General features: G+C 36.3%; 1 protein-coding gene across 2 annotated transcripts; it reads left to right on the forward strand.

Moving 5' to 3' along the window:
• Positions 1–1,151: 1,151 nt before the first annotated feature.
• Positions 1,152–13,540, forward strand: LOC131144714 (4-coumarate--CoA ligase-like 9). 2 transcript variants are annotated; one of them, XM_058093545.1, is made up of 6 exons: positions 1,152–2,468; positions 12,113–12,302; positions 12,462–12,607; positions 12,734–12,801; positions 12,943–13,045; positions 13,211–13,540. In XM_058093545.1, the coding sequence occupies exons 1-6, from the start codon at positions 1,452–1,454 to the stop codon at positions 13,334–13,336; spliced, it is 1,650 nt and encodes a 549-aa protein (XP_057949528.1). In that variant the 5' UTR covers positions 1,152–1,451; the 3' UTR covers positions 13,337–13,540. The 2 variants fall into 2 exon arrangements, with proteins under 2 accessions (XP_057949528.1, XP_057949529.1); XM_058093546.1 differs by lacking the exon at positions 13,211–13,540 and having other exon boundaries at positions 1,188–2,468; positions 12,734–12,830.
• Positions 13,541–14,597: the final 1,057 nt, after the last annotated feature.

Genomic DNA, 14,597 nt, shown 5'->3' on the forward strand with positions numbered 1-14,597 from the left:
TTTTCTTTTGTGTTATGATGCTTGCGTAAGTTCAGAAAAATGATTTAAGAGACTTGTCTTTTCTTAGTTTTCCAAAATTTTGACTCGTAAAAACAGTGGCTTTATTTCTTTTAAAAAATGATTACTTATCTCTTGCCATAAATAACAAATATAATAATAAATCAAATTCCATTATGCAACTTTCAAATAAGGTGGCCTAACAAATATCATCTTTCCTTACACGAAGTAGGATGTAAGTGGTTGACCTTTTGAACACTAAAAAAATTATCACTATTAATTCATAGTTTAATTATTGCTAAAATATTAGTTTCATATAGAGATGTACCTATGTAGATGAGTCAATTAGATAGAAGGTTCTTTTTTTCCATTCTTATAATAATGAATTTGATAGTTATTTAAACCAATTTAGAATAATAGGTGAAACCAATTTTGTAATACTATGTGAATTTGAGGCAAGTGTATTTTAATGTAAATATATTTTTTAATATTCTAATTCTTTTATTATTTTTATGAAAAAATTCCCGATAAAATAAATTCATAATGAGTTTTCCTCTTATTTAGAGCATGCTTATGTACATTAGGAGTGGCTCACTTACAAGTTATAATTTAAAGAGCCATTTGTGGTATTATCAATAATTATGGAAATGAAATAAAAAAATAAAAAATAAATTTAAAAACAAACACTTTAAGTTATTACTTTTTAAGCTAAAGCAATTTAAAAATTATATTAAATGCGTGTTAATTTTTGTCCTTAAATAAGATAAGTATAATTAAAATAATGAAAGTACACTGAGATACACATTAAAAATATCATAATAAAAATAAAATCTTACTATAATTACTTTACTTAAATATTATTTTATATTCACCTTTTAGTTTTCCAACAACAGTTCTATAAATGACAATTGAAAATTTAAAAAATATTTTTTTTGAATGACTTTTATTAGACGATTATTATATATTCTATAAATGGCTATACCATTATTAGACCCCTAACCTAAATATATATATATATATACTCACTTAAATAAATAATATTATTTAAGAATCAATTTTTTTTACAAAGTGAAATGACCGTATTGGTTATATTATTTTAAAATATGAAAATACTCATTAAAATATAAAGATGTCATCTTAAAAAACCATGCCTCGGAAATTTGTGCTACCCTAAGATAATTACTCTTCTGAAAATGAATTAAAATTCTAAAATAAAATATTCATATACATTTCTATTTTATTTTGAGCGGTGATTGATTGGAACTTTGAAGCTTGTGGTATGGTACAAAATACATTAGGCGTACCGCATTTTCTTCTCCTGTTAAGCAATCCGCCGCCGGTGGTTGGACCACCGGCGTCACCTCCCTTCATCCCACCTCCTACGCCGTCTCCACGAACTTCTCTATACTTCCTCTCCATCTCCCCAAGCTTCAACCCTACTCTGCTCCCCTCCAATGGCGAACCCAAACCTTTCCAACTCTCCGATCGACCCAAACAGCGGCTTCTCCTCCGAAACCCTAATCTACCACAGCCTCCGACCCCACGTTCCTCTCCCTCCCCAAACCATTCCCCTGTCCGTCTGCCAGTTCGCTCTCTCTCTCCTCTCCCGCCAAACCTCCGCCGGCCCCGCCGGCTTCATCGACGCTGCAACCGGCACCCGCATTCCCTACTCCGAACTCCCCCGCCGCACCGAAACCCTAGCCGCCTTCTTGCAGAATCGAGTCGGTCTCTCCAGAGGGGACTCGGCCTTCGTCCTCTCCCCGAACTCGATTCGCGTCCCGGTTCTCTACCTCTCCCTCTTCTCCCTCGGCGTCATCGTCTCCCCGTCCAACCCCGCCGCCACGGAGTCCGAGATCGCTGGCCAAATCCAGCTCTGCAAGCCGGCTATCGCTTTCGCCACTTCTGAAACGGTCCGCAAGCTCCCCTCCCTCCGGCTCCGGACGATTCTCCTCGACTCGCCCGAGTTCGACTCCGCGATGATGAGTCCGGGCGAGAAGCTGAACCCAGTCCGCGTGGCTCAGTCCAACACCGCGGCAATTCTCTACTCGTCGGGTACGACCGGGCGAGTGAAGGGCGTCGAGTTGACTCACCGGAATTGGATATCGACTGTAGCCGCCGCGCATGCGGTTCGCCCGGTGAGGACGCGTCCGGTGGTGTCTTTGTGTGCGGTTCCGTATTTCCACGTGTACGGTTTTGCGTACTGTGTGAGGGCGGTGGCTTTGGGAGAGAGTGTGGTGTCAATGGAGAGATTTGATCTGCGGTTGATGATGAGAGCGATTGAGGGGTTGAGGGTGACCCACGTGGCAGTGGCCCCACCTATAGTCGTCGCGATGCTGAGGGATGATCATGGTGATTTGATGGACGGCTACGATTTGAGCTCTCTGGAGGTGGTGGCCTGCGGAGGAGCTCTCCTGCAGAGGAGTGTGATTGAGCGGTTTAAGAAACGATTTCCAAATGTGCAAATGGCGCAGGTTAGTGAGCAGCCCCTTACTGATTGATTAAGTTGCTGTGCTGCCGTTTATTGTATTGTTTATTTATTTATAATCAAGTTCCATACTAGGTTTTGAGTGTTTTCCCAATTTATTATTAATTTATAATAATATCTTAAATGATATCCTGTTGGGGAAAATTATTTTCAGAATGACGCTCACGTAATCTCGCTACTTGGTCCAGCGAGGCTTGTTATACTTGGTCCAACGAGATTTAAACAAGCCACGTTGGATCAAGTAGCGAGATTTGCATGCGTCAGGATATGATCAGTTTATTTCTCAGGCGAACATTGATGGACCATTAAGCGAGATTTGCATGACACGTCCGTCCCCTGCACCAGCTTACGCTCCGAAGTTGCCAACTCCGGCAGCTACCCCTCTATAGTCTCCGACACCATCTCCCTTTCCATCCATAGCTGTTCCTCCCTCACTCGCTCCATCCCTGGCATCACCATTTCCTTTAGTGACTTTACCCGCACCAGAAATTGCACCAACCTTGTTGCCTCCTATGTTGGCACCCACCAATACCACATCATCCCCATTGACGCCGACAAGCTCCCCTTAGACGGCGGGAGCTCCGCAAATGTTATGGCGCCATCTCCGAATTCTTCACGCGCATTCGTGTTTACTCCCGTCGTTTTTTAGAATAAATTTATGTAATTCTAAACCATTTCTTCATCTCTAGTCTTTATTACTCTAGCTCTTGCAGGTGGGTTTAATTCCTTGGAACAAGGTTTTGGAGAAAGCCTGTAAAAGCTTTTGCAGAGGCTTCAGAGAAAGATGTCTGACACAATCAGATAATTAATTAAAAACTATAACATTGATTTATATATAATATTACATATGAAGAGAGAGAAGCCCCCTGCACGCTGCATGCAGTAGTCTTGGAAAAAGGTTTTGAAAAGAGATAATATTAAATTTTTTATCTATGCTAAACTTGCAACCATAAATGACATATTCTTTGTATTGGAGCTCAAAACTGGGGATTCTTTGAGAGACGCGGAGTCAGAAATATTCATTAATGTTCATCGAATTCTGCAAATGGTTTGGCAAACTAAGTTGCGAGAAGTCGTGATGAGTTAAAGCCAGCTTGCGTTTTTGACAAGGAATATGTCATTTATGGTTGCAAGTTTAGCATAGATAAAAAATTTAATATTATCTTTTTTCAAAACTTTTTTCCAAGACTACATGCAGCGTGCAGGGGGCTTCTCTCTCTTCATATATAATATTATATATAAATTAATGTTATAGTTTTTAATTAATTATCTGATTATGTCAGACATCTTTCTCTGAAGCCTCTGAAGCTTTTATAGGCTTTCTCCAAAACCTTGTTCCAAGGAATTAAACCCACCTGCAAGAGCTGGAGTAATAAAGACTAGAGATGGAGAAATGGTTTGGAATTACATAAATTTATTCTAAAAACGATGGGAGTAAACACGAATGAGCGTGAAGAATTCGGAGATGGCGTCACAACATTTTCCGAGCTCCCGCCGAACTTAGGGGAGCTTGTCGGCGTCGGCAGGGATGATGTGGGATTGGTGGGTGCCAACGCGGGAGGCAACAGGGTTGGAGCAGTTTCTGGTGCAGGGAAAGTCGCCAACGGAAATGGTGATGCCGGGGATGGAGTGAGGGAGGGACAGCTATTGAGGGAGACGGCGTCGTGGGAGTGAAGGCCGGCGTTGAAGGCTGTAGAGGGGTAGCTGCCAGAGTTGGCGACTGCTTAGTGTAGTCTAGTGCAGGGGATGGACGTGCCATGCAAATTTCGCTGGATGGTCCAGCGAGATTTGCCTGGAAAATAAACTGATTTTGATCCTGACGCGTGACAAATCTCGCTACTTGGTCCAGTGAGATTTGTTTAAATTTCGTTGGACCAAGTAGCGAGATTACGTGAGTGTCATTCCGGGAATAATTTTTCTAAACAAGGTATTATTTAATATATTATTATAAATTAATAATAAATTGGGAAAAAACTCCTAGGTTTTTGCTTAATAGTTTTACAATTTTTAACCAGAGAAATGCTAAGGACTCCTTCGGTTCGACAAAATGAATAAGATGAAATATAGTTTAAAGAAGAAGAGAGACCTGCGGCCCATTTGCCTTCTTCTACATGGACTCGTGTTGAGTATAGGCCTGTGATGAATAATATTTAAGTAGAGCCATGATTATACATGTTTATATTTGACAAATGGAATGGAATGAACGGGCAATGGAGTCAAATCAAAAAATTAAATAGGGAACATATAGAAATCAATTAGCAAATTTGATTTTGTTTGGTATCAAATGTGCATTTGTTTTATTAATTAGGATTGGGGTGATCAAGCTTAAGAGAGATGGTCTCTGATTTGTAAGTTCTTCTATTTTAGCTCATGCATTCCTCAATTGTCTGAACTGCCAAATTTAAGTGCTTAAGTTGAGATATCACTTTTGTTTGTTTCTCTGCTTATTTGGATCCATTCCCATTTTTGAAAAATAAAGGACTGAGGAACTTTAGCTCTAAATCTTGTTTAGCTGAAATGGTTAATGAAAAATATTTTTTAGCTTGACAACAGGCTGCTCCCTCCTGGTTCTGTCAAACCAATGGATCATAGTGATATATATTTTTCCATGCAACTGTGGCTGCAGCTTCTTTTGCGTGCTTACTTGAATTCAATAAATGATTTCTTTTCTCCGATTCTTGACTGTTAAGGGTCTGTTTGGATCAAGGGCTTTCATGTGGGGAAAGGAAAGGAAAATAGGTTGAAAATTTATTTTCCATTATATTTTCTTTTTATACCAAATAATACTAAAAATAAGAATTTATTCTAATATAATTAAAAATGAAGAAAACTTAAATGTTAATGTGCTTAAAATTAAAGTTTTATTAATTGATTTGATAAACAACAACAACAACAACAATAAAATCAAGCCTTAGTCTCATTAGGTGGGGTTGACTATATGAATCATTTTTCGCCAATTTATGCGATTACGGACCATTTTTATTGATAGATTCAAGGATATTAAATCTTTACTCACTATTTTCTCCCAAATTATTTTAAATCCACCCCTACCCCTTCTACTGCCTCCCATAGTAAGTAAGTCACTCTTTTTCACAGGTGTATTATGTGGCCTACGTTGTAAGTGTCCATACCATCTGAGTCGTCCATCCCTTATCTTATCTTCTATAAGAGCTACACCTATCTTACCACGAATATGTTCATTCTTTAATTTATCTTTCAATGTTCCATCTAAGTATTCTCATCTCGACAACTTTTATTTTTTGGATATTATGTTTCTTCGTCGCCCAACATTCCGATCCATATAGCATAATTGGTTTTATAGCTGTCCTATAAAACTTTCCTTTCAATTTTAAGGGTATTCTACGATCACAGAGGACACTTGAAGCACTTCTCCATTTTACCCAACCCGCTTTAACTCTATGCATTACATCATCTTCAATTTCTCGTTCAGCTTGCATAATAGATCCAATAAGTGCTATTTATTTCTTTATCATCAAGCTTAACTTTGTCTCCAATATTCCTCCTATAGGCCGTATCCAGTGCACAAGGCTCCCACTTTGAGTGGGGTTTGGGAGAAGTGGATGTCGGCAAGCCTTACCCCCATTTTTGGAGAGGCTGCTCCTAAGTCTCGAACCTGAGACCAATCGTACCGAGGCGGAGGCACTTGCCATCGCACCAAGGCACAACCTCAATATTCCTCCTATCATAACTAAAATTACTTTTCATATATTCTGTCTTATTTCTATTTATCCTAAAGCCTCTAGATTGCAAAACTTTTCTCCATAATTCTAACTCAGCCTCTACTCCGTACCTAGTTTCGTCAATTAATACAATATCATTTGCAAACAACATATACCATGGAACCTCCTTTTGAATACTCTTAGTCAATTGATCCATCATTAAAGCAAAAAGATAAGGACTCAAAGCAGATCATTGTTGTACACCTATGGTGATTAGAAATTCTCTAGTTTCTCCATCTATAGTCCTTACACTAGCAGTTATTACTCCATCGTACATATCCTTAATGACATTGGTATACCTACTACATACACCTTTTTTTTTCTAAAACCCAACATAGAACTTCCCTAAGTATCCTATCGTATACTTTCTCAAGGTCAATAAATATCATATGCAAGTCCCTCTTCTTTTTCCTAAACTTTTCCATTAATCTTCCTAAAAGATAAATAGCTTTTGTGGTAGATCTCCCAGGTATAAAACCAAATTGATTTTTTGAGACCTTCGTTTCTAACTTTAATCTTTGTTCAACTACCCTTTTCCATAGTTTCATCATATGACTCATAAGTTTAATTCCACGATAGTTATTACAATTTTGAATATCTCCTTTCTTTTTATATATAGGTATTAAAGTGCTTTTCCTCTATTCATCTGGCATTTTCTTAATTTTTACAATTGTATTAAATAAATTAGTTAACCATATAATTCCATTATCGCCTAAGCATTTCCAAACTTCAATTGGGATGTTATCTGGTCACATAGCTTTCCCATTTTTCATCTTTTTTAGTGCAAACTTAACTTTATTAACTCTAATTTTGCGAATAAATCTCATATTTTTAGTCTTTTCCTCACTTGACAATTCTAAGTTTAAGCCTTCTATTTGGTTTTTGTTAAACAACTTACTAAAATAACTTTGCCATCTTTCTTTAATGTCTTCATCCTTAACCAAGACAATATCATCCTCACTTTTTATACATTTTACATTTCTTAAGTCCTTATTTTTCCTTTCTCTAGCTTTAGCAATTTTAAATATATCTTTTCCCCCTTCTTTTGTACCTAATCTATCTTACAAACTATTAAATGATCTATCTTTAGCTTCACTAAAGGTTTTTTTTGCATCTTTTCTTACCTCCTTATATTTTTCAAAGTTATCTCTATTTCTATATTTTTGCCACGTTTTATACCAAATTCTTTTTGTCTTTATGATTTTTTGTACATCTTTATCCCACCACCAACTCTTTTTGCCATTTGAAAATCTTCCCCTTGATTCACCTAAAATCTCTTTTGCTATTTTTTTAATAGAGCTAGCTAATTTATTCCAAAGAGTATTTGTATCTATCCCATCCTCTATGATTCAATCCTCATCTTTGATCATTTTATCTTTAAATTTTATTATATTTTCTCTTTTTAGGTTCCACCATCCAGTTCTCTTGCACTAGCTTATTTTATCTTTTTTCTTTCATTTTTTAATACATATATCTACCCTCCTAGTTAAAAAAAAATCTATTTAACTTCAATTTTGTCCACTTTTAAAGGTTATTAAGTGTTCTTCTCTTTTCTTAAAGTAAGTATTCATTATACTAAAATCATATGACATAGCGAAGTCTAAAAGATCATCTCCCCAGACTTATTTTATCTTCATATCCATATCCTTTATGTATCCTCTCATAAATTTATTATCTCTTCCAACGTGTCCATTCAGATCTCTTTCTATAAATATTTTCTCAGTCCCTGGTATGCCTTGTATAATACTATCCATATCTTCTCAAAATTGCCTCTTAAGATTTTCTACTAAGCCGACTGGAGGAGCATAAGCACTAATGATATTTATTATCTCTTGTCCTAATGCTATCCTGATTTTTATAATTTTATCCCCTACTCAAGTTACATCCACAACATTATCTTTTAAGTTTTTGTCTATAATAATGTCTACTCCATTCTTATGTTCTTATTTTCCAATGTATCAAAGTTTAAATCCTGATTTATCAATTTCTCTAGCTTTCTTGCCCACCCACTTAGTTTCTTGAAGGCAAATTATATTAATTCTTCTTTTGATCATTGTATCCACAATTTCCATGCTTTTACCTAAAGTGTCCCTATGTTCCAAGTTGCTAATCTAATCCTAATTTCCTGAACTAACGTCTTTATCTGCCCACGTCTAGAATGATGCAGGAATTCTCACATATTTAACACCGTACCTGGGTGCCAACACGGCGCGTCGCTTCGGGGCGACGACCTAGTCCACCCTCGCCCACTTTTCGCTACATCCGGGTGGTTCAAGTGCAACGCGTCGCTCGTAAGGGACACCCCAGTAAATATTCGGTGAGGCTTCATATCATAGTGATCTGATAAATTTTACGCTGTCTGTCAGCTACTTAACGCAACCCTCCTCCTTTACTCGGGCTTGGGACTGGCTATGTGTGAAAAAAATTAGGACATTAAGTGCATCACAGACGGAGTTTATTAATTGATTTGGTTTATTTTTTTATTTTCTTTCTTACTTTCCCTGTCAACCAAATATGAAGAAGTAGACTCCTACATATTTTCCTTTCCTTTTTCCCTTTCATTTTCTAAGTTTCAAACGAAGCCGAAGGCTTCACTTGGAAGTTGGAAAACACAAACGCAAGAAAAGGAATATGGAACGATTCAATTTTACTTGCTTGGTTATTGAGGAAAATGAGAGAGTAAATTGCTAAGTAGATCAATCCCCGTTCCTAAAGCCTAGAAGGCGATGGGAATGGATAAATTTATTGCCATAGCAAGAATAGTTTGTGGCACAATGCCTGGTCCCTAGCCTACATGTTGGGATGTCATCCTAACAAATCCTGCGATGGCAATTATGCCAATAACAGCCTACTTTTTCCATTCATCTCAGGTGGAAACCTATCTGGGGTCCTTGCATGAATTCAAGCATGAATTTTTTCTAAAAAGAAAAAATATTAGTTGAATTTGAAAAAAAAAACAATAGGAATGGATAATTTTATCACCAGAGTGAGAATTGTTGGTGTCTGTGTGTATGCTGGCATTGTGAACCTAAAGATTCCTGCTATGGCAATGTTGGGCTGGCCTGTAGGGAATTTGTGGTCTGTGGAAGCTAGAGCACCACATTTTGCCTAGTAAACAACGGTTGATATCCCCTGGAATGTACTTTTCTCAGAATCCTGCCCTATTTTTGTTTTAATCTTTCTACCCGTTGAAACGAAAATATTTTTTAAAAATTGAAAATTCCATAATAGAGAATAAGTTCTTGAATGTAAATTTATAAAAAAAACTACATTTTGGGGCGAGGGGAATTAGGTTGAAGTAAAATGGACCACAAATCACCTCATATTGAAAATACTAAGTCACATATGGCTATGGTCTGACAGTCAGCTGTGGAAGTGAGGAATTAATGGAACTTTTAAGTTGGTATTAAATATGCCCTAAAAGTTAGATTTCCCCTTTCCTTTAATTGGTCTGCCCAGCTTATCTATTCATTTTTTGGAATTAATTATTTGGGTATTTTGGGCAAGAATTTTTTGTGCAGTATAGTTTTAAAATTGGATTCAAATTGAAATCTGAAATCTTATTTTTTTTTGAATCGCAAATCAAGAATTGAATAAAATCTCAAGATTCCACACAAATTCTGAAAATTTGTTGTATAATAAAGGCATATATCTAGAACAAATAGAATACGTGAAAAATAAAGCATAGTGATGAAAACTGAATGATCATGTACCCTAATACACACACACACACACATCTATGTATGGATGAAAAATATTATACTAATAATTAGAAAGTTGGAAAAAATGGAAGTAACTCACCTTTGAAATCTTAGAATGTTAAGGTCTCCATACCTAAACACTTCTAGCTTCAAAATAAACTATTCTCGAGGAAAATCTAACAAATGGAGACATTATGGAGTTGTCAAATTCTTTAGAAAAAGTTCAGACAACTCAAATTTGAGTACAGTTCAAAAGAGAGATTAAAGTAGAGCGATTTTATTCATTTGGATTCTTTAGGCCCTTGGAAAAGGTTTTAAGGCTTTTTCCACAAAAAATAGTGAATTTTGGATTTTCGAGTTGATAGGGAACCAATTGGATTTGTTGGATTTGGGTTGGATGTGAATGTTTACTAAATCATAAATCATAAATCATAAAGGCCATACCCAGTGCACAAGGCTCCCACTTTGAGTGGGGTCTGAGAGAGGTGGATGTCGGCAAGCCTTACCCCCATTTTTGGAGAGGCCGCTCCCAAGTCTCGAACCCGAGACCACCCGTACTGAGGCAGAGGCACTTGCCATCGCACCAAGGCATTGCTAAGTGTCACGGTCCGCCTTTTTCACACCGTTGTGAAGGGCCGTGCGGCGCTAGCTAAAGCACTGTTGCTTAACTAGCCAGCCTTTTGTTTACCAACATTCATCCACGAAGCACTTTCATTAACATTCAATCAGATAGCAGCGGAAATAATAATCAATTCATGAAAGCCGTGGCAACCAAGCAGTAAATATTGAAGCAAACGTAATTCATTAACAAATCCTCCGTTGACATGTTGTACTTAGCGAGGGAGGCAAGTAGGCTAAGCACGTTGACAATTGCTAGTGAGTTTTACAATGATTGATGAACACTCACCCTCCCCTAAAGAGCTTTCTAGGCCATTCTCACTCTAGCACTAGGAAACATCAAAGTGACCGAGGAGTCATACTGCCTTATTTGGCTTACAATGAAATAAATACTAGAAAATAACCCTACACTAGTATTTACATGATGGAAACCCATCCCAAACACACGAGATAAGCGGTCATAGGCAAGCATAATGCCCTGAACAAGCTTAGCCCGTGACACTAAGTCATGAATAGTAAAATTAAATCGCAAATTGTGAGAATCGAATCGCGAATCATAAGATTCAATGCTTACTTCAATTTGCCTATGAGATTTGAATCGATAGGCTAGTGACAATTCTTATCAAGAATCACATGATTTTGACGACTGTGGTATGTTGCACTCAGGCAAAGTGGCAAGTTCTTATTTTGGGACCATGTGTAGATGAATGGGCAGTAAGAAGAGGGGTGGGGGTGCTAGTTATTTTGTGTTGAATTATATTATTCCAAAACAAGTGAGGGTTAAAATTTGAAGCAACTGCTTTGATAGGTAATAGTCATTAAGGAAAACTTCTTACGATCGGTTCCATGTCCTACAAGTAGTTGCGTCAGCTACCCACTAAACTACAATCAAGGGGTACATAGGCTGCAAGAGCCCATCTTCTACAATCTACACTATTCTTCTTTTAGGGCTCCAATCATCATGATTGGAGGTAAGTAAAAATATTTTCATCTTTTAAAGTTCCTGTGTAGTTTTGACTGTTCTTTCATCTTTTAAAATTCCTATTTGTTTTGAGTGTTCATTTGTTGTGGAAGCCATTGTACCTATGAAAGAAGGAAACTGTGGACTCACGGGGAGGGAAGAAATGAAAGTTGGTACCCTGGTTGTTTTTATTCTTATTTACTCAACTGTTTTTTCAGTACCCTGGTTGCCATAGTGCCACATAAAATGTGGGCTCATTTTGGGGTGGGGGAATGGAGGGGGTGAAAGTGAATTGACTATGGTAGAATATACTGGGTATGGTTGTTGATTGTGTTTGGGTGCAACTATTTGGAATAGTAACTGGCTACATTTTATTTTACTGAATGGTTATCATCTGTGACTGAAACCTTGCCTGTCTAAAGTCCTAACCCCTAAAAAGGCCAACCTCTCCACTCCTAAAGGGTTCAATATTTGGAATTGTTTGCCTGTGTAATTCATACTTTTCGTGTATAAAATATCATTGCATCCAGAAATCTCCCTATGCCTAAATTCCTTTTCATTGTAACTATTGTGACTTGAGATGCTAATGATGTGTTTACTTCATGTCAAGGCATATGGACTGACTGAATCAACTGCTGGAGTCTACCGAACAATGGGTCCGAAAGAGAGTCAAGTAATAGGTGCTGTGGGGCGGCTTATGTCAAACTGCCAAGCAAAGATTGTTGATCCCGACACTGACACTGGTTTACCTCCTCATAAGCAAGGGGAGCTTTGGCTTAGAGGGCCATCTATCATGAAGGGTAATCTCAATTCTCATTCATCTTCTGTATTCTCTTTGTTATATGGGTGGTGTTTTAGTAGATTAACCATAGCTCAAACCAAGCAGAATGGACTATAGCTTTCTGATCTTTCGACTGTATATGCTTCATCTTCGTGGTTTGTTTGCGACTTTAGTGTAGGTTATGTTGATGATCAAGAGGCAACGGCTGCAATTTTGGATTCAGAAGGATGGTTAAGAACAGGGGATATTTGCTATATTGATAATGAAGGCTTCCTGTTTTTTGTGGATAGGATGAAGGAGCTAATCAAATACAAAGGCTACCAGGTTATGTCTGCACCAAGCTATTAGTTTGCTAGGCTTAAGAAAATGTTAATTGCAAGAACTTTCTTTCACCATATATTTAATTGGGCAAGTGTGGTCTGCATGTTTGTTATTTTTCTGTCAAATCAGGTTGCCCCAGCGGAACTGGAACATATGCTTCAAACTCATCCTGATATTGTTGAGGCAGCTGTGATTCCGTATGTATTATTTGCTCATTATTCTAAGGGTTTGTGCTCTTGCGCAATGGTATTGTTTTGGTTATTGTAAAAATCAAATTTCATTGATGAAGTTTTTGTTTTATCCGGCACACATTGATGCAACCGACAACAAATTGGCAGTTATCCTGATGAGGAAGCAGGTCAAGTTCCTGTGGCTTTTGCGGTGAGACAATCTGAGAGCACTACTGATGAATCACAAATTAAGGATTTTATCGCGAAGAAGGTATTTTCTTTCTCCGATCCTCATGATCTGATAATGTTGGAACTTCAAACTTTATTCACCACTTGCGCATGAGCTAAAGACTTACTGGGGAAAAATTCTCCATGTTCCAAGCCTTGTGTAATTTTTTCCTAACATCTCTTCAATTTTTGGAAAAATTGGCTGTAGGTTGCACCATACAAGAAAATAAGACGAGTATATTTCATTCATTCAATACCGAAGAATGCTCCAGGTAAGGTTTTGAGAAAGGAGTTAATAAAACTAGCAATATCAAATGCAACTTCAAGTTTATAGTTCCAGTTACTGTTATATGTATAATGTTATTCTGTTGCCTATATAGTTTGTGCAAGTGTTTCCCCTTAATTCAGCCGATTCAGAGATAGAAACTCTGTGTATCCTGTTCATTATTATTATTATTGACAAATACTCTTCATTATGTTCAACAGTGGCTCATCCAATTGGGTGTATTTGGAAATGTGTTGTGTTATTTTGTTTTCACTTTGGTTGTATTTAGTTGCATTGCTGCCAAATCTTTTAAGATATATATGTAATTGAAGTCTATCCTTATGTCTTCTCGAGAGATTGTTGGGGTTTAACCCTCAAGAAGTCTATCATTTTCCTTTATTAATTGACTATTGGTTATTTCCAAATGATGATGCACATACTTACGAGTGGATTAACTTTTCTGAACTATAGTTCATTGGATTTTTTTCGATACACGAGTCTCGCAATCACATAATTGCATTACATGTGTTCTAGATTTGTTCTCAACTTAGTTAAATTAAATTTAAGGGTTAGTTTGGATCAAGTTGTTTTGGGAAAGGAAGGGAAAGGAAAATAAGGAATTTTTTTCACTACATTTTCTCTTGATATCATATGTCATTTAAAATAAAAAATTGTTCTAAAATAATTAAACATTAAAAAAATTAAAATGTTAAAAATGTGTAAAATTAAAATTTTGTTCATTGATTTGATATATTATTATTATTATTATTATTCATTTCTTTTGATAACCAAGCATGAAAAAAAATGAAATCTTTCATATTTTCTTTTCTTTTTCCTAATATTTTGTAGGTTTTAAATGGACCTTAATGGTCCGTTTGGATCAAGGATACTTGGGGATACTTGGGGAAAGAAAAACAAGTAAACTTATTTTTCATTATATTTTCTTTTTATACTAAATTCTATTACAAATGAAAGTTTATTTTTATATGATTAAAATTTGAGAAAAATTAAATATTAATGATGTGTAAAATTAAAATTTTGTTTGTGAATTTGATATATTTTTTATTTTTTTTCTTACTTTTCTTGATAATCAAATATGAAAATGTGAATTCTTTAATATTAAAATTTAATATATTTTTTATTTTTCTTCTTAATTTCTTTGATAATCACGCATGAAAATGTGAATTTTTTAATATATATATATATATATATATAATTTTGAGGAGTTTTCATGAGGTTTCAAAAATTTGAAAGATCTCCCAGTTTGAAGAAATTTAGGGGTCTTTTAAGATTTGTCAAAAAAAAAAAAATGCAATTCTTTTGTTATATT

This window comes from Malania oleifera, chromosome 12 (genome assembly GCF_029873635.1).
Source record: "Malania oleifera isolate guangnan ecotype guangnan chromosome 12, ASM2987363v1, whole genome shotgun sequence".
Classification (NCBI taxonomy): Eukaryota; Viridiplantae; Streptophyta; class Magnoliopsida; order Santalales; family Ximeniaceae; genus Malania; species Malania oleifera.